At 39.8% G+C, this 20,528-nt stretch overlaps 1 protein-coding gene across 1 annotated transcript; it reads right to left on the bottom strand.

Annotated features, from left to right (window-relative positions):
- Nucleotides 1-2,477: 2,477 nt before the first annotated feature.
- On the bottom strand, nt 2,478-19,965 carry LOC126249652 (uncharacterized). Its single transcript, XM_049951329.1, has 3 exons — nt 19,890-19,965; nt 10,774-10,867; nt 2,478-3,049 (listed from the first exon to the last, which is right to left on the bottom strand). The coding sequence occupies exons 1-3, from the start codon at nt 19,930-19,932 to the stop codon at nt 2,821-2,823; spliced, it is 366 nt and encodes a 121-aa protein (XP_049807286.1). The 5' UTR covers nt 19,933-19,965; the 3' UTR covers nt 2,478-2,820.
- Between the last annotated feature and the right edge of the window lie 563 nt (nt 19,966-20,528).

Below are 20,528 nucleotides of genomic sequence, written 5' to 3'. Positions count from 1 at the left end.
CACTAGAGGAAAATAGTCATTTTCTTTTTCTAATGAAGTGTCAGGTAGGTCATCGTTTTTGGAATATATGATAGCAAATTAAGACAAAATGAAACTCACATAACACAGTAAAGCGTGCCAAAACAGTCTCAGCTTAACCCCCTCTAGCAAAAGCGTGTATTCTCGCATGCTAACGATCATAGAGGTTCAGAATAGCATCCAGCGATAAATTGTCCACAAACATATTGCACCTTTTGTTGTATTTCGGCATTGGTTCTTGCAGTCCTTGGACGAGTAAGTTCCCACTCAATCATGTCCACTTATCTTCAATTGGAGAGTTATCTGCTGCTCTGGTTTACCACGGTAGTTGTCGTGCACGACGAAGAGCATGTAAGTCCCAACAGCCGTATTTGGATATGCATTATCATACTGAAAAAACACATTACCTTCCTGTCTATAAATGGTAGTAGCACGGGGATAAAAACCCGTGTAGTATAGCGAGTACTGGTTACTTTATCCTATAGAAATAACAGATGTGAATATGAACTGCAAATGATCCTCCCCCTCCCGTCACACCATGAATCCTGTGGTGGGACCCATGTGTCATCGACGAATGCATTCTGGAATAGGCCGCTTAACAGATGTACTCCCTACACGTGAACGTCCATTACACGCATACGTACAGTTCCTACTCTCATCAACACTGACGACACAAGAGTACCCATGATCGGCGGTGTTGTGATGTCTGTGGTAGCCTAGCCAGATTCATGTATGTTCTTGGTCCCGCTGCTAGCACACGGTCCCTAATGGTCTCTGGTGACACAGCAGGTGCGACATGTGCCCAGATGTCGTACCTGGAAAACTTTGAGTTGGCCACTGCCACTTTCGCTCGCACAACGCGCGTTCCTAAAAGAGCTTCTGTAAAACGCAGACGTCCAAAATATGGTCTACAGGTATGGGAATATTTCAGAGCCCACTGTTGAAAGTAGCAACACACCACTGATAGACTGTGACAGACATGTGCAACAGTCGGTCGATACATCAATCCGGCTTGCTGCAGTCCCACAAAGTGACCAAGTTTAAATGGCTGTAGCTGTGGGACAGTCGCCGGTAGGGCGTGTTAGTGCTGAAAAATGATTGCTGCAAACGCTGTTTGCCATTAAGCTCAGTTCAATTAATGACCTTAGACTCAAAACTCAGGGGGCACAAATGAACTCCTATGCCCTATTGAATCGCCGACGACCGTGACAAGTGATTCCATAAAACTATAACCTCACAGTATGCACATTTTATATACAGCCGTATCTGACTTCTTTCCGTGCTAATGTCATACCTTAGAAGTCATTACAGCGGCTGCTTTTGGTCCTTGTATTATACACAGGGTTTTCACAGTGATTTGAGAGAAGATAATTCCAAACGTTAATGAATGCATTCACTGTCACGCAGTTGTCTGAGTACCACGTTTTATGAACAGAACACTACAGAATGTTCTACACGTAACACCAGCAATAGTTTTTGTCATACGCTTCTGTATTCTGCCACTATTATCCCTGTAAATTGTGTTTGCCTACTAACTCTCTCTATATCTAATATCGTAAGACTGCCACAATTTTCCTGTCGTTGCTCATCAGTAACTAAGGTTTGAAGATAACTGCTAATAAATCAGTGGAGGCGAATGAGTGAACGGGTCACACTTATCGACAAAGGCTGAAATCCTACCTTTTCTTGCTTATTATTAAGGTTTGTAAAAAGAAGAAAATTTTCGTGGTGTTCTTTACTATCAACAATTATTTAACTAAAATTTCCATTTCATAGTTTACTGTTTAATGTATAGTTATATTTTGTTAATGTCTGACATGTTGCGAAATATTTTACATTCATACATGCGTCCAGTGCAATGAAAATAAAATCATATTCAATGCGATAGGATCTGCAGCTGTAATGAAGTTTTTGAAAGATTTCTTGATGCCTTCAGTTGCCATTCTCTTTATTTCATGCACGATTATACAATTTCGGCCTGAGGCCATTCTCTAGTATTTGATAGCTGATTTTTAGTAGTAAATTATGTCATGTATGTGGTTCCTCCTGTGGTTCCAGGAGCAACGACACACATGACATAATTTATTACTAAAAAATCACCAATAAAGTACTTGAAAATGGCCGAAAGCCGAAACTGTACAATCGTACATGAAATAAACAGAATGGGAGCTGAAAGCATCAAGAAATCTTTCAACAAAATAAAATATGCAAAACGAAAACATGATTGATAAAGGGGATGTGTTATTATCAAGGAAAACACCGAGGGAGAGATGATACTTTTTGAGCAAACTGAAATAAATAAGGTAGAAAGTAAAACACATTTTCTCTCTCTTTCTCCATTCAGTTTTTATTTAAAATCATCAAATACATACATTATGAGTGTATTTGTGCTTATAAAAACAGAGAAAATGAATGAAACCTAAGTAACAGTGGTTTGCTGCAATTGTTATGGAGTTCTAGAGAAACAAAACTGACTGCATAATAGTCAACTGGAATTAATCATCAGTATTTCTAATGGATTAATATTTATTCCTGTCGATAACTGCCAATCTCATTTTGTCAAGTATGTATACTCTGCCAATAAATCCAAAGTAGAACGTGGTGTGTGTTTATATGTACTCAGTACAATATATATTATACGCAAAAGATAAGAGACTGCTGGAATTTATTGTTCATTATCAATATCTGCACCATAACACTTATCCTTTAAATAAAAATCAAGTACGTTATTGATGTGGCAGCAATACACACAAATGCAGTTCCTAGGGAAAAGAAACCAATTACTATGTATGTATGTACATGCTAATACGTTGTACCATCAGTTTCAACAGACGGAGAGGTAATCTTCGAAGGTTTCTGAGTAGTAATCTGGAGAAAATCAACCTCTTCAGATGTAGAACCTGTTGACTTGCATCCAGGAGGTGGCAGGGGACAGTCATTCTTCTGCAAAACATCTGACCCATCGACAGGTTCACTGAACTTCGGTTCCAGTGTGTTTCTTGTAGTGGTTTCATCTGACGTGGATCCATTTCTGAATCATAAGCAGGTAATTATATTAATATTTGCTATCAGTGTGACAGTGAGTATGCATCTTATTTATAGTATTCTGGGGGATAGGGTTATGATTAAACTCTCCACTACTTGGGTCAGTATGAACAGAAAACCATTTACTGTGTGGTTACCAAACTTTATAGGAATGATGTTCAGACTGTGCTCTGCAGCATTTGCGTTGTTAGTAGTGTTAGTGTCACGTCTTGCCGTTTGGCGTCTTTACCGATGTGGCAGTGTAAATTTGAAACACAGGCATCGGTGCGCGCTACAGTCGCAGACAGTCAATGTGGGTCTGGACAAGGTGACAAGAGCTTTGCTCTTAAGGCTGTTTTATCAAAACAACAGTAACAGTGCTGCTGCTCTTCACAACTGTCGAAGTATTGAAGCAATACTGAGGGGTCCTCTCTCCGCACCAGGGTTGAAGAACATGATTCGGAAGTTCGAACTATGTAGTGTTTTCAGAATTGTTCTTGGGAGAGGTCGACGGCCAGTCGCGCAACAAACTGTCGAAGAAGTTCCTGTTGCCATGACGGTGAATGCAGTGCGCAATGTGCGATGTACAAGCAGTGCACGAGCGGTATTCTGAGAGTTGTACATTATATGTTCAACCGTTCTAAAAGTGCTGCAAAAATTTATGAAATTGTACCTGTAGTGCGGTTCTAGGCTGTCGTGGATGCAAATTGTCATAACACTGAGCACCGTTTGCAAATTGAAACGTTTTCATGGTAAGCAATTGACAAATATTATCATATAATATGAAAATTAAAAAGTGTTTTTCTCAATGGCTTATTCCTTATTTCTCTTCTGCGTGTCCTGACAAATATTTCCTCGAATTTTAATCTCCTACGATCACCTGTTTGTCCCAGGGAACATCAGAAGTAGTGAAAGCTTCCTTAGAACCACACTGTATATCTAACTGCTTTCCAGCCATTGCAGTCACTACTTAGTGGAAAGTGGACAGTGATCTACATTACAGTTACCACTTCCCGGTCTGAATAAATCTACTTGACCGATATGTTACCAAGAGAAAGCCGCCAAAGCAGAGGCAATATTGAGACCGTGAGTTCGTACTGAATTCCACTATCGTAAGTAATTAAATAAATAAGATATGAGGAACTAGTTATAAGCGTTTGTTGTTGTTATAAGTATTATATGAGTGTAATTACGTAAGTGTAAGTGTTATTGGCATTGTAAATAAGTTAAAACTGTGTGAAAAGTACATTTTCTTCTTGCACCTATTTTCCTAATATTAGGTCTGATTTTACACACAAGAAACTTATGAAAATAGTAATATAAATTCATATTTCATTACATTTGTTGCATCTCATCCAGGTAACAGAAAGCTTACACCATTGTGTTAGGAATGTACCAAAGTTGATCAAGTGCTGATAGTTGGGGAACCTGGATATAACCTGGTTTGAAAGGGTACAGTACTGCCCAACATAGAAAATAGGTACAACATACTTCATTATTTTTGTCAGAACAACACATTTTTTTTGTAAAATAACTCAATCTCAATTAATACAGCGAAGCCGGATACCAGTGTGGGAAAGAATGACAGTTTATTTATTTAATTGATCACATATGCACTCCCACAAAATAAATCCCTACATCCAGTTTGGTGAGATCTGTGAAATGAATGAATGTATGGTCGTCTGCTAACCGCAGATAGTGAATGTGAATATATGATCATCTTTGAGACGATCCTTTGGCCACCTTTGGTGGGACCAAAGAGATGAAATGTACCTGAGCTTGGAGCGCCTGAAATGTGGCTGACCAATACGATAGCAAGGTGCTCCCCCACTTCGGCAGAGGTGCGAGAGAACCTGAAGAACGGCCATGTTTCAGCACTCTGCCGCTGGATCTTGTGCTGTTAAGACCTGTCTTAGGTGTGCTCCGTAAAGACAAAAGAGTGGAGACATGGTATGCATGCGGAATATTTAAGAGTAGTTTGAAATAATAAATTCTCTATTTCAGGAACTTTTGTGGGGAGAATTAAATGTCAGGCAGGTAATATTAATGGGTTCGTAGTAATCTTCGGAAGTGACCAACGGTCACAATGAAACCACGTGTAGCAATAAGTTGAAATACTTCTGTGTGCTTAAGTTAAGCTGAATTACTAGCGTGTGTACTATAAGTTGAAATATTTAAGGTATGGCGTGTGCAGGACTTGAAATTAGAGACGAGTACTTCCACGTGGTGAGTACTGTGTGAGTCTCAATCTGTGTATGAGACAAAGGATAAAGAGAAGTACTCGTCCATGGTATCAGTTGAGGACTCGCGTGTGTGATGAATATGCTCTTAACATTACTTTGCATGTTATGGTTCCGTGTGACGCTTGATTCAAACTATAATACTCTGAGAGAGAAGCAAGGTGAGTCAGCCGTCTATCCAGCAACCCCACTTGGCTTGCATTGCACAGGAAGACTTGCATATATCTCTAGAGTTTATAGTAGGAAAGAAGAATTACGAAGTGGGGCAGTGTCGTGTGAAACTGGGATAAATACTAATTGAAGTGGGAAAGCTGAAAGTGATAGTGTTGTGACTATTTATTGTGTTGAATTCCATGTTGTAGTGTGGTGTATGTCATGTAATTTGGGTATGTGTGGTTTGCATGGGAGAGTAGCTAGGTAGTTGCAGAGGTAGTGGGTTATGTGTGTTCCTTTTGTACCGCTCGGTGTGGAGGAAAGTTTCGTGATGATGGTTGTAAGAGTCGAAGTGTGAGATATAGCAAAAAGATCCACCATCCTATCCAGAAAGTGCACTGTAGCGTTGAATAATTACGAGACCATAAGATAGAGAATCACCAATGTAAAGCCATGCCCACTGGGCGGAATTTCTCATGTGTTATTGTTGTAGGTTATAGAATTTGTGTGTTTAGGTTATAGAATTTATCGGAATAAATAAGATAGTGAAAAGAAAAAGATTGGTGGCTTTTTCCTTCGAATTGTATGTTGTCATGATATCCAGAATTTATAATGTGTGCGCCACTCATATTCAGTGCGATGGCCACGTGTTGATAAAAGCCGTTAAATAAAAAAAGAAAATGTGGTATTGCCAGTGCGTAGTGAACAGTCAGAGTTCTGTAAAGTACTGATAGTCAGATGTGTGTTTCCGTTGCGCATTATTCATACAGGAGGATAATTTGTAACTTTATTGTGAGTACTAGAGTTCATGTTACTCGACAGATAAGAATTAATCCACTCGCTTGGCAGACCACTCATCTTGCAGGCCTGACTGCTTGATGCCACAGTATGAGCAAGGCATGTGGGTGCCTCTCAGGTTAAAAGCGGAAAATTCATAATAGAGGTGACCGAGACAAAATCGAGGCAGCTGCTGAGCACAGAAATGCGGCTTTTGTGGACGTTTTGTGGTACCACGATCTGTCCCATGTTTTCTCTACTCTTACGTGAGTAAACGTGGTGCTGACGATGCTCCTTTAGACGGATGTCGAGTATTGTATTAGTGCTGTTCCAGTACTTGCTGTAGGAAGATGTGACACAACAGGCTTAGGTCAACAACAGCGATAATACAGACAGTAGTAATCTGAATTAAATCGATAGATACTGTCAGTTAATATTATAAAAATAGGTAAAATCAGTCTGCATCATCAGAATACAAGGGGATAAAAAAAACAGAGAAAATGATTTGTTACGGTGTATGGATGGTGTTATTACTTGGAAAGAAATTGTTGTCATTCGTCTCAAAACTATATAATGACATGGACAGAAAATTTGTACGTAAGTAGTTATAAATTAGCTGCACACTAACGTAGATACAGTATCGGTAGAGGAAGAGCTGTCACATTCATAAAACAGAAATATAAATAATAAATTTAGCAATAAATGACAAACGTATATGGTTCAAATGGCTCTGAGCACTATGGGACTTAACATCTATGGTCATCAGTCCCCTAGAACTTAGAACTTCTTCAACCTAAGGACAGCACACAACACCCAGCCATCACGAGGCAGAGAAAATCCCTGACCCCGCCGGGAATCGAACCCGGGAACCCGGGCGTGGGAAGCGAGAACGCTACCGCACGACCACGAAATGCGGGCTGAAATACGTATAGATCAGTGTACAGAAATATGTTCTTGTGAGTTAATGTTGGGAAATGATGTATTTGTGTTTGTCTGCGTAACTGCGAAATATCGATAAAAGTTTTTGATGGCTCGTTGTGATGTTTGTCATACAGAATGGCGGTATTATTGAATTGTTGTGACTTTAAAGTCGATTTCTCGAGGGAATCTGACACGGAAAGTGATCTAGTGGTGCTTACCACCACTTGTAAATTACTTATAAATTTCCCTGCTCGACTTGCTAAAGATAATAATACCCTTACAGATAATGTATTCACACAACAAGTGGAATTTAAGTGGTAAGCGGATTATCAGATTACGATGTGCAGTGACTCTCATTACATAACATACCTCCAAATGCAATTAAGAAACAGGATAATTCATGACAAAACAAGTGAATATTTTAAAGAAATTAAAAAATATTACCTGGAGTGATGTCTGCAATGAGCCTAATGCTAGATTAAATAGGAAATATTTCTTAATAAATCTGTTTCCAATTCTGAGTTTAGTTTTCGTGGAAAGATAATTAAACGCAATATTGAGAAGTCATTACAGAAACCTCATAGTATTACAGGTATCATAGTATGTTCCAAATGAAAAAATAGGAAGAACTGATAATGTTCCTAAAAGAAATTGATGTTGTAAACAGTTCTGTATTATTTTAAGAAAAGTTGTATTAAAATGCTAGAGTATTTGTCTGCTGTCTGATATTGTCTGACGAAACAATAAAAACAGATTTGTATGGAATATTGTTAAAAGAGACATGGAAGGAACCCATTGCACATGATATCATTTTTCTTAAAAGACAGTTCCTGTGTAGCAGATATTTTTAATCATTACTTTTGAATAACTATCGGAAACAGTTCAGTAGAGAAAGCAAATACAAATTAAGGGAACGATACAGAATGTTTTAAGTGAAATTAAAAGTGATAGTACTCTCTCCTCTGTAATATGGAATATTATTACAATCCTAAAAGAGTCAGGTCTCAAATTATAATTGTCATTCCGCATCAGTTGTAGAATATTTCAGAAGACATGGAAATTGATGACAGACTGGGACTACAGCCCGTATTCCCCCTTCTCGCCAGCATTTGCCTTAGCTACTTCGGCTAACGCCCGAACGAGCGGCCGAAATCTCCATTTTTCCTCGTGCCCTGGTGTCTTCAATCCCAGCTCGAGGCCAGGTCCGGCACAAATTTTTATTCCTTTTGAAGTATTCTGCAGCAGATTCAGAACCATAATCACAGTTTTGGAAAAAAAAAGTTCAAATGTGTGTGAGATCTTACGGGACTCAACTGCTAAGGTTATCAGTCGCTAAGCCTACACACTACTTAAGCTAAATTATCCTAAGGACAAACACACACACCCATGGCCGAGGGAGGACTCGAACCTCCGCCGGGACCAGCCGCACAGTCCATGACTGCAGCGCCTGAGACCGCTCGGCTAATCCCGAGCCCACAGTTTTCGATTTAATTCTTAATCGAATACAGCTGCTGTTCGTCAACGCAGTGTTTCAGACTGCGCTACAACATGTCTCTGAAAATTAAAGTTTCCTGTTGGGTCATTAAGGTCACCTACAAAACAATAAGAGTTTGTGGGCCAGTAAAATGTACTATTTACTATGGAATGCGTAATTAATTCAAGATGTTTTCCAAGATGTGTTGAAATATGTCGCTGTTAGGCCCCTCTGTGCGAAGAGTGACTCCACAAATGTCAATAAACATCGAACAGGGACCCTCCTTATATCATAATCTACAATTATGTTGAAGGTAACCTTCTCTTTTTGCTGGCATCCCTTTAAGAAGCTGCGAATATTAACCTCAAGCTCATTCTACTTTCATTTACTTATGTAACTTATCAACAGTCCACATAAATTTGGGAGTGGCAGACACATTCATAACTACAACACTAGAAGAACAATACTGATCTGCACAATCTGGACAGTCTGTGACTTCGGCACTGGTAGTGGTGAAATATAGAGCTATAAAACTCTTTGTTGGTACACCAATGGAAATATGTTGTTTCATAGACAAAAAATGTCAATAATTAGTAATTTATGCGAAAAATACCTGTAAACAACAGCATGTAATGAAATAAATTTTTTACTGCTTGCTCAGTTGACACGTTCGAAACCATAAGGTTTATCGTGAACATGACTTAATGAGTCTATGCTAATGTATTCTAGATATCTGTGAAGAGCACCAATTAATTTATTTCCTGTTGAGAACTGCGGAATGCTATTTATAAAATTTCTAGAACCAACTTTAAGTAATTAATTTAGAAATATATTACAGGATCTTACGTATGGCTCCAATATTCGTCGTAAAGACAAGAACAGACCAATTACCCAACGTAAAGAAACGTTTAAGTAATTATGCTTCCCATACGTGAATAGAATGAGAGAAAGTCTTAATAACTGATACAGTGGGACGTACCATCTCCCATGCACTTCACAGGGGTTTGCAGAGTAATGATGTCCAGAAATATTGCGACAGAATTCGGCGGGTAGCAGAGGTTTTCTTGAGGAACAAATCGAGGACAGGAACCCGTGTCCGGAAACGTCGTCCAACAGCGTTACAGGGCATCGAAGTTACATGCACCGGAACCTCCCTTTCGGCAGCAGACGCCAAGTACGCTGACGGACTCTAGGCGGAACATCTCGCAATGTTCTTTGACTGTCACAATAACCAGTGTACAAGGCATAGCTAGCTGGTGCGTAGAAAGGCCTTATCTCCTACTGATGGATTGTTGTGTTTCTCTGGTAGAAAACGCATTTGAACACGGGTTTCCATCGGTAGTATATTTTTCTCCCAGAACCCTCTAAACTTTCAAATCTTTTTGGTATACTGTGCAGAAATAAAGTTCAGATGGAAATCAGTGTCCGAAACTTCATCTACCAAGGCAGAATACAATCGCATTCACAGGAAATAAGTCCTGTATTCGCAGTAGCTACCTCCATCTTCTCTACAGGTCATAGTGACAATGATCCGCGATAACTGAATGGCAAACAAAATTGCGAGACATGCCGACTATGGTCCGTCAGCGAACAAAGTCATGTTTGCTGGCCACGGCTGGTCTAGTGGCAGCCGCCGGCACGTATAACTTCGACTCTCTGTAGCGTCGTTGAGTGACTTTCCTGATACGAGTGCCCATCATCAATTTGTTCGTCAAACCACTCTCTACAACCATTCGAAATTTGTCGCAACGTTTTTAGGACACCATGTATATGTAGATCGACAAAGCGATTTTTTGCGCAGGGCAAAATTTTGTGCGATACGATACTACAGATGTGTACCTAATTCATTTTATAATTGGTGTACATGTTTGAGGAGTCATATGACATCGAATATTGCCCTTAATCGTTGGACAAACTCGTTTACTTCCTACTACTTGCACGGATTCTACCAAATCGCTAAAACAGACAAATGTGTTTTCGTTAACATGTGCTGCTTGGAAGTGAATCATACCATCTACAGTAGGAACTCAAAAGAATAGCCCAGTACCTCGCCTGTACCCATGGCTAAATTCTCTCATAGAACATATGACGGCACATTGAATGCAGGGCTTGCTCGAACGTATTCAGAACTGCGCCAGCGATGAGTGCTACCATGAGAATACTCACAATGGAACTGCATCTGTGGACTCGCCACCTGGGAAGTCATCAAAATATGGAGCAGTATCGTCAATGATAGGGAACTGTTCTGCACCTCGGAGTGCTGGAAACAAAACAAAAGAATACTATTCAGCCATTTATAGCATTGCCATAATACCGTGCATTAATAGAGCTACATTTGTAAAAAGTATTTTGGCTTTACCTGATATTTCTCCGACGTTATCCTTACCTAGTGAAAATCAATCGTGTTAGTTAAGTGAAAAGTCAAATAATGCCAAAGAAATCACCTATAACTCTATGCAGGTAATACGTGTAGGACTTTGTAATATTTTTTGTCATTCACCATTACTGCTGAACGGGTCTACTGGTCTAGTGGTCATTGTATTGTAAGAACAAAATAAAATCTGCAGTTCTTTGTCACGTTTTTATATCTAGTTAGTAAAGCAAACATTTCTCGTTGTAATTTTATACCTATCACTCGTGTTAATGTGAGCATAATCTCCCCAAAGTTTCTACACGTATTTCAAACCTACTGCTACGGTGTCATATTGGAAGTCATAAGAGACGTAAGTTACGTAATACCCACTGTGTAAAACAGTGACTTCATATGGCATCACATTTACAAATGAGAAGAAGGTCTTCGGAGAAATATTAAATCTGCCATGAAACTAAAAGTTGTAACACTTATATCGATTAGAAGTGGGTTTACATTATGTAACATTGTACCTGTAATTATGAAGTGTTTATTCTTTGTTAGCTAATGTCATTGATTCGTGACAGGATATTTAAAGTCTGTCCGGTTCAAATGGTTCAAATGGCTCTGAGCACTATGGGACTTAACATCTATGGTCATCAGTCCCCTAGAACTTAGAACTACTTAAGCCTAACTAACCTAAGGACAGCACACAACACCCAGTCATCACGAGGCAGAGAAAATCGGAGACGCCGCCGGGAATCGAACCCGGGAACCCGGGCGTGGGAAGCGAGAACGCTAGCGCACGACCACGAGATGCGGACCGTCTGTCAGGTATGTATGGAAAAAGCTACATGATATTTCAAATAATTACATTTTATAATATGTGTATATTTAAAAGAAAAACAATTTTATGGGAAAGTTGTTTATGCTTAGGGCACTTGTATTGTAAAATATAAAAGATGTAGGAAGTCCCTCCGCAACGGAAGTAGCTTGGCGCAATGTAAAAGTTGGTTTTGGCTGTCGAACTGGGCAGATCCTTGGTGTGAACGGTACGCAATCAATGACTAGCCATTGCTCGGTACACATCGACGGTGCCAAGGGAGGCAGTTGGAAGCCGCTTTGCAAGGACCTTGGCCTCGGGTATGGATTTGGCCGTTGCATGGTACTCTCGTCAATAAGGAATTGCTCTTACACGTTAAATATCTGTCGCCAAGTAGAAATTTTATAGAGCATTCAAACATCAAGTACTGTGAGTACAGTTAGCCGCCATGTCGTTCGCGACCACCACTTCGCCACTGCTCCACCAACTTCACACATACAGATATGTGACAATGCATGGACCAGTTAATTTCCGTGAGTGATTTTAATAATAATCCAAGCGCTATAAGCCTGTGTTTACAACCATACCTTCCACTCTGATCATGTACCTATGCAGGGTCTCCTCCAAAGTATTTATAAAACCGAGTATCATGTTTCAAATGAACTAGTGATTTAGTGATGTTGGTGAAATGTGCAAGACTTAGCAAAAGTAGAAGTTAGTTATAATTTTGCTAAAGAGCTCTCAATTTATTGCAAGGTATTGTTTTGCAAAAATTCGGTGCCAGACTGTGTAAATGTTCTGTCTAAAATACCTACTTCACATATAATGAAAACAGTACATAAGTTAAACTTATTTGAAACATAATTTGGCTTGATTATCGTCGTGAACGATTTTTTTTAAGTTAATTGAGCTCAGCGTTGAATAATTTGACTTGAAAAGTCAAAAAGTAAAAATATAAACTATTCCAAGTGATGTTGAAAGTTAATTTTGTTTAAATTATACTATGCTACTGAAGTAGTCTTAGAGCTTTACTGGTCACACCATACTATTTTATGGATCCCCATCATATTCTTCACATATTCAAAAGATAAATGGACTATTATTACTACTAATGAAATCTGTATTTGGGAGTATAAACAGTGTGTTTGTGTTATAATTTATTTTAATTGTGGTATTTATATGTCAGTTAAGTCAGAAGCCCCTCCTGGCCAATTTTAGTACTGTACTTGTGGCTCTAACATTTCAGTACTGATCCAAGTAACAACATTTGAGTACGGCTCTTATTAGTGTGAGTTTGGTACGAGTTTGCTTTCTATAATTACTAGTATGTGCATTATTGATGACTGCTGCTACCCGCAACTCAGAGTGCCCTGTGTCCGTTTGATCCTGTGTGCTATTCAAAGTGAATATTAATGAAAGTAATTTCAATAACTGATAGTCAATTTTCTTAAACTTATATATCCAAATCAATGGGCCTAATGAGGCTGACGATCAAGCGTTTTTCATTCACATATGCATTTTACTACTTTCATTAAACCCCAAACTTAGAGCCTGTTTCACTTTTCTGTTAACTGCAAAATATTCAAAATTACAGTTCGACATCTTTATCTGTTAGACACACATGCGGTCAGAATTTCAAAACCCTTTCAGAAGGTAACATTAGCTTGAGTAACGGCAGGCTAGTGTTATAAAGTATCCATGTGACTTTCGAATATTTTAAGTGACCTCAGAGCAGTTAATGAAAAAAAGCTTTATTCTTAATTTCATTGAAATCTATGGACACTCATGATAATTAAGGTGTATAAGGTGCAGTAAAAGAAAAGGCATGTAAGAATATTGTGAGCCCGGCTGCGTGTTGTAATGACTGTTCCGCGTATGCTGCATATGTTTCGTTGGGGAGCTCTTCCACATCCTCCACACAGACCCCATTTTCCCTCATGCAATTTACATATTTTTTGGGGCGTGAAAAATGACAGTCGTGGCCGTCGATATGCTTCGGTCGAAGAAGTACACGCATAGGTAGTCATGCATCCGTAGGCCACCGCAAACCTTTTCCCATGAAAGCATTGAATATTTTGTCTCACTTTGGGATAAATATATTAACATCAATGTCAGTTACTTTTGAAATAGCAAAACATTTTCTGACTTTTTCTCATCTGTATGTGTGTTGAACGATTTACAATTGTTTTTATCATCTTTGCCTTATACATTTACAGTTTGCCTTCTCACGAATTTCGTTGACTACTCTGGCAGGTATTATATTGGTAACTATCTGCTCTATAAGGGTGTCTGTGGTTTTCCATGCTTTATAGCGAAAGGCCTATTTGTTCTCCGATCTTGTTTCTGAGACTGTTGCGAAGTGTTTTGTAAATAACCATAATTTCCGTGGTTTTGGTTGGCGTAACAAAGCAAGATTTGGATTTACTTCCTGAAGAATAATGAAACCAGAAGAATTTTTTAACATGAGTGTAAACAAAGGTAATAGATTGTACAGCAAATATATATTTTATTTTAAAGACGTATGTTTGGGTACAACACAATAAAATGCGTGTTGTAGTTAGGACAAATTCAGTACAGTGAGAAGGACGTAACAACTGCAATGATTTGCACAATATGATGAGAGTAGTGTTGGCTATGGATTTTCACACAATTTCTACTAACGGCTACTAGGTCACTGCTTGTGTCCTCCTGCTGAAACGTGGTGCATATACAGAAATGAGGATGCTAAAGGGAAACAGAAAGTGTTTAAGTATGAATGTATTGTCCCTCTAGCAGTAATGGAAATTGTACTTATGAAATCTGGTCTATACAGATCTTTTGGAAAAGTTTTTAGATGAAAAACGCAGTATTGGTAATCGAAGGGACAATCAATAATCTTCTCTGTAATTTTCCAACCAAGGTATGTGTTCCTTGGGATAAATATACAAATATATCTCAATGGCTAAATTAAATTTTGTTTGGATGTTTCTCATAACTTTCAGTGGTCTGCCTTGACATTCGTACATATTGCGAACAACATTGCTGTTATAAAAATGTTGTAACGTTTCCTGCGATTCGTTTGTGCTGACCTTCTTTAAGATTGGAAATTTGTTGTAAGATTGCTGTAAGTCAACATGAATTCGTCATCTTGGTTGCTAAATAGTCTGACGATGTTGAAACGGAACTTGTTGTCCCGTTCCATATTTTTCTCAATAAATTCCGATAGAGGAGAATTGTAGCGAGGGTGTTTTTACTCTGCAGAAGTAAATCATTTGGTGACAAGCAGTAGAGAATGGACCAAGCGGTGTTTATATATTTATTCATTGATTTTTTATTTCGTTTGTGCGACGTTTCCTTGCATTCTTTCCCTAGTGTGACCTTGGACTGTGTGAATGACATATTATGTGAAGTAGCAGAAAACTTTCGTCAGAGGTCGTAGCATTGCATGAGTAGAGTGGTTCTGTGGTAGGATAGTACCAACCCTCAAACGACGAACAACTTTGACAAAGATGGTGTGCACGTCAGGTCAGAGAGGTCGCGAAAGCACGAGTGTTGGCTTTATTAGGTTGGCGAACCGTCTCCTCCACAACCTTTTGAACGAACAACGGTTAGACGAGGTGTCTGCAAGTCCACTTGCTCCATGGTAGCGACGCTGGACAGAAGTGGAGATGCAGCTCTCGATTTTGATAATGTTAACAAAGATATTAGAGTTTCTCTAACCTGCTTGTTCATATGGTCCTGATGTTGCAATCAGGTGTGGTATTACCACGAAACCCCCATCAGGTATTTTATTTTCATAATTTAGCCAAATTTCACAAAAACTTTGCGTTTGTACCGTGGTCAGGCCACGCACCATGGTCCTTAAGCTCACGGTCCTATTATTGCTCTGGGCTTAACACGAGTTCACTCATTTACTGTATTTTAATGTAGTGGCCGGCCGGGGTGGCCGAGCGGTTCTAGGCGCTACAGCCTGGAACCGCGCGACCGCTACGGTCGCAGGTTCGAATCCTGCCTGCGGCATGGATGTATGTGATGTCCTTAGGTTAGTTAGGTTGAAGTAGTTCTAAGTTCTAGGGGACTGATGACTTTAGAAATTAAGTCCCATAGTGCTCAGAGCCATTTCAACCATTTTCTTAATGTGGTCTTTCTCCTACAGTATTATGTTATGGGATTTTTATTTATTTGTCATGTGTTTTCTTTGTGTACTTACTTTCCCGTCACGTGGTCGATTGGAGCAACCGCCACATTGGTAAACTGCAGTTTCGGTGTGAAAACGTGTAGCACTCGAGTGAATAATCATATGGTAGTGGGTGGGTGTAAGACGGATGAGGAATAATCTTGTATGTCCGTATTTTTTGTATTTCTGTTGGCATCCGCTCTTGGCCACGTGTGTGGAGTAGTATTAATGTGATATTTAATGTTTCTTGTGCCCCCCATAACTATTTGATTTGCCTATAAAGAAGTGCGTTAGGTAAAAAACATTGTTTAAACACTTTTATCTAGGAAAGTTCAGATGTCAATGCCCATTGATGGAACAAAGACTTGCAAAGTTTTCCCGCCACGTTATAGTATATGTTCTTCCCCCCTGCTCAGTTATGTAGTGCTGTTTCTGAAAGCAAGATTAAATCAAAACTGGCAGTCATAGTTAAGTGCACCACTTGACAACCTTTCTTCAACGTACGTTTTAACTAAAATTGAAATATTTGGGCAAATACTCTTCTGCCCTGACCGAGTTCGCTTGTAGTGTCTTTGCTGAGCTTTTTCCACGTGACCTAAAGTAATTGATTGTAATAAGCATGGGTTTAGGTATAATTGTGTGCATGCATAAAATTACATTGAAGCCAGGTCCACGGTCCCCTCGCCCTTTCCATATAACTTGGCGAAAGTGAATCATGTTAACTAGATAGCCCATTTGCGATGATGTATTTTCCAACAGACACACGGCTAGTTATTGAAATGCCATCGGTATTGAATATCATCAATTATTTCCTCCATTCATCGTAAAGAATAAATCAAAGTCAGAATCACAGTTGAATGCTTGGTTATGAAAGGAAATAATGGCTCTATGCTCCCTATTAAGCCCTGCATAGGTACCCTCTGCAGTAGTTCTCAAAACATTTCGTGTTATCTGTTGCGTTCAAATCTTTACCGGGTGGTTAAACCCTCCCGCTACAAATCATTAATACCCGGCAATACCTCGCAGGGGCCTGTAATTTCGCTGACCACAGGAATTTGTTAAGCAATTACTACAGAGAGTATCCTGCATGAGCTGTTGGACATGACAAGCGACGGTAATCTTCTCACCAAGTCGAGTTATAACATTAACTATACCACCACCAGTAGGAAAATTACGTAACAATGTAACACGGTGACAGCCAGAACGAGATTAGATTGCTACAATTTGGTGACTGAAGATAGTTTCACCAACTGTATTTTGTAGGTATGAGGAACAGTTACACTGACACACATCTCCTGATCATCATGTTGCTCGTCAGTATCCTCAATAATTTTTTTTAAACAAACCCTTAGTGACTTATGGGTTGAGGAAGTCAGATATTTTTAGGATTGTTTGACGTTAAGTGCAGCTGCATCTTAGATGCCTTGAGAAAGTAGTAAAGTATGTGCTAGCACAGGATCTTACCTTCTTCCTTCAATCCAACAGCATTCCATAATGTCACAAACACATCACTTAACTACACAAGACCAACACAGTCCAGCATATGGTAAACTTAGATAAGTGACACATTATAAACAAATTTGAGAATAGGACTAGGCTACCTTCGTTAATGTTTTGTTCTCACTTGGTACTTTTACATAACCCCACATAGCTAACATGCTCAATTATTAGACTGGTTGAGATCTAAGACATATTAGAGATGAGACGCTACAGACTTTAACTATAATATGTTAACATATGTGTCGTATTATTCATTATCTTCTCTGTTGTAGTCGTGCACTATTACTGTGAAGAACACCCGCAGAATATTATTAAACTCTGGCTACAGTTTAGAAACGGCTTGTATTTTTTATCTGACAGGTTGATTTATTTCTGTGTGCAGTCTCCTCGGTAAACCAATTTTAAAGCTTAAAAACCTGATGTTTCTAAGTGATGTAAATAGGTTTCTGTAGTCCAAAAATGTCACGAGAGAGTAAATCGAAGGTCGTGGCTGCGGACGATGAGGAGAGAGAGGTATTAGACCCTTGTAAACAGTGAATGTCGCGAGTAAATTTTGGCTTCTGCAAGTAAATGGGCAGATGGAGTAAAAGATACATAACAAAATTTGGTTATTGCATAATGAGCTTGTGGAGCCCGTAGGTCGCTTGTACTGAAACACGGAGCTAGTATCTCTGAAAAATGCTCAGAAGTATTTCGGCGGGACCCAGAGGAAGCCCATATAATTCTAGTTGGTAAACGTGTTTCCTGAAGGAAGTGACCTTTGGGTATGAACCTCTTGAGATAAACAAGTGATTCAGAGAATTGCTAATGACTAATTGCCCAACAGCAGTACTTCCTTGGTTTCCTTCTCGGAACCGTCCAGTAACGAGTCAACACAGGTGCACATTTTCATAGGCTGAGTATTTCGGAATTACATCAGTGTCACATCAAACCTGGACTCGGAACGAAATAACATTACAAAAAGCTGAGGAACAACCACCAAGTGTGTGTGGGGGAATGGCAGTCCATTCATTCTGTAGACACGAAACCAGAGAACACGGCTATACGGCACACTGGTGTCTGGAGCAAAGTCGACATTATAACTCATACCAAAAGTATTCCACTGGGTTCAGGATGGGTTTTTTAACAAGCCAGTCTAATTCAGGAACATCATTGTCCACAAACAATACCCCTAGAGCTGCTGCTTTATGACAGCTTACAGTGTCATGCTGCTACAAACGGTTAATGTCCCAAATTGTTCCCCTGCTTTACGTAATATAAAACGTTGTAAGTGGTATTCAGTTGCATCTGCATTCAGAACTTTCTGAAGTCCAAAAAGAGGGCAACAACCTAATAGTATAAAAAATAAAGCACTACACCGCCACACCACCTCCTTTTTACCTTACTGTTGGTACTGTTAACGATGGATGGCAACGTTTGCCGGACATTAGCCAAATTCAAACCCTTGAGTCGGACTGCCACAGAGTATATCGTCATTTATTATTTCAGATAATTCGTTTCAGTCGTCCACTGTCCAGTGGCATCGCTCATAACACTACCTCAAGCGTGGCTTATCTCTGACTACAGATATGTGTGAAATGATAATTAACTCGAGACACAAAGCTATCGACAGGCGTTGATATACATCAACGGGGACAGCTGAAAATGTGTGCCTCGACTGGGACTCGAGCTAGGGATATCCAGTTTACGTGGCAGACGCTCTATCCATCTGAGAAATCGAGGGCACGGAGGATAGTGTGACAACAGTGATTTATCCCTTGCATGATATACATCAACGGGAACAGTTGAAAGTGTGTGCCTCGACCGGAACTCGAACCCGGGATCTCCTGCTTACATGGCAGACGCTCTATCCATCTGAGCCACCGAAGGCACAGAGGATAGTGCGACTGCAGGGATTTATCCCTTGCGCGTTCCCAGTGAGACCCACATTCCAAACGTCCACACACTACATTCGCAGTGCCCCTGCCTATTACACTCATTACTCGAGGCAGACAATCTTACCGAGTCCCGTCAGAGTTCGGGCAAGGCCTGTGCATCCAGCACAGAAGAAGAAGGTTAATGGCCAGTTAGCCGTAACTATATGAAGATGGTATCTGTTCTCTTGGACATGTCCGAAAGAACATATACCATATTCATAAACGAAAGGCTAACCAGCCCTACTAATTGAGGAAACTCAGCTTTAGCCAAAGATATATTGAGCGAGGACCAGTATACGTATCAAAATTCAAACACTTTATAACATACATCATCAAACGGGAATGTTCAAATGTTGAAATGTGTGTGAAATCTTATGGGACTTAACTGCTAAGGTCATCAGTCCCTAAGCTTGCACACTATTATCCTAAGGACAACACACACACCGATGCCCGAGGGAGGACTCGAACCTCCACCGGGACCAGCCGCACACAAACGAAAATAATAAATTATAGTTGTAATGTTGTAAAGAGACTTACTGTTGACAAGAAGAAAGGCGACGATCCAATTGAAGGCTTTCATTTTAGCTGAGGACTCCTTTGCTGCGATGATGTACGCACTGCAGGGCAACTGACAAGCGAATAAGCTCTACTCTCTCCGCTCCCTGCTGAATGGTCGGCAGCTGACTCACTGGCGATGTGTCACAACTCTGTAGTGGAGGGGAGTATTGCTCGTCCCAAAGTTTATCACGTATTTCCCCGCTAGTGCGATCGTGACTCACAAAGTGACGTCCACAGAACTGTTAATCAAGTACATACGAACTCAGCTGAATTTATTTTAAGTTATAGTTATCTTTGAGTATATTGAATCTAAAAAAATCTACGTTCAAATGGCTCTGAGCACTATGGGACTCAACTGCTGTGGTCATAAGTCCCCTAGAACTTAGAACTACTTAAACCTAACTAACCTAAGGACAGCACACAACACCCAGCCATCACGAGGCAAAGAAAATCCCTGACCCCGCCGGGAATCGAACCCGGGAACCCGGGCGTGGGATGCGAGAACGCTACCACACGACCACGAGATGCGGGCTAAAATCTAAGTGTCTAGATAAATTTTCCATTTCGGTTGGTCCCATTCCTTCCCACATTCAGTCAATAAATATTTACTTTTACACT

The sequence above is a fragment of the Schistocerca nitens genome, chromosome 3 (genome assembly GCF_023898315.1).
Source record: "Schistocerca nitens isolate TAMUIC-IGC-003100 chromosome 3, iqSchNite1.1, whole genome shotgun sequence".
NCBI classification, from domain to species: domain Eukaryota; kingdom Metazoa; phylum Arthropoda; class Insecta; order Orthoptera; family Acrididae; genus Schistocerca; species Schistocerca nitens.
The sequence above is the reverse complement of the archived record's forward strand: the minus strand, read 5'-3'. Positions and strand labels throughout refer to the sequence as shown.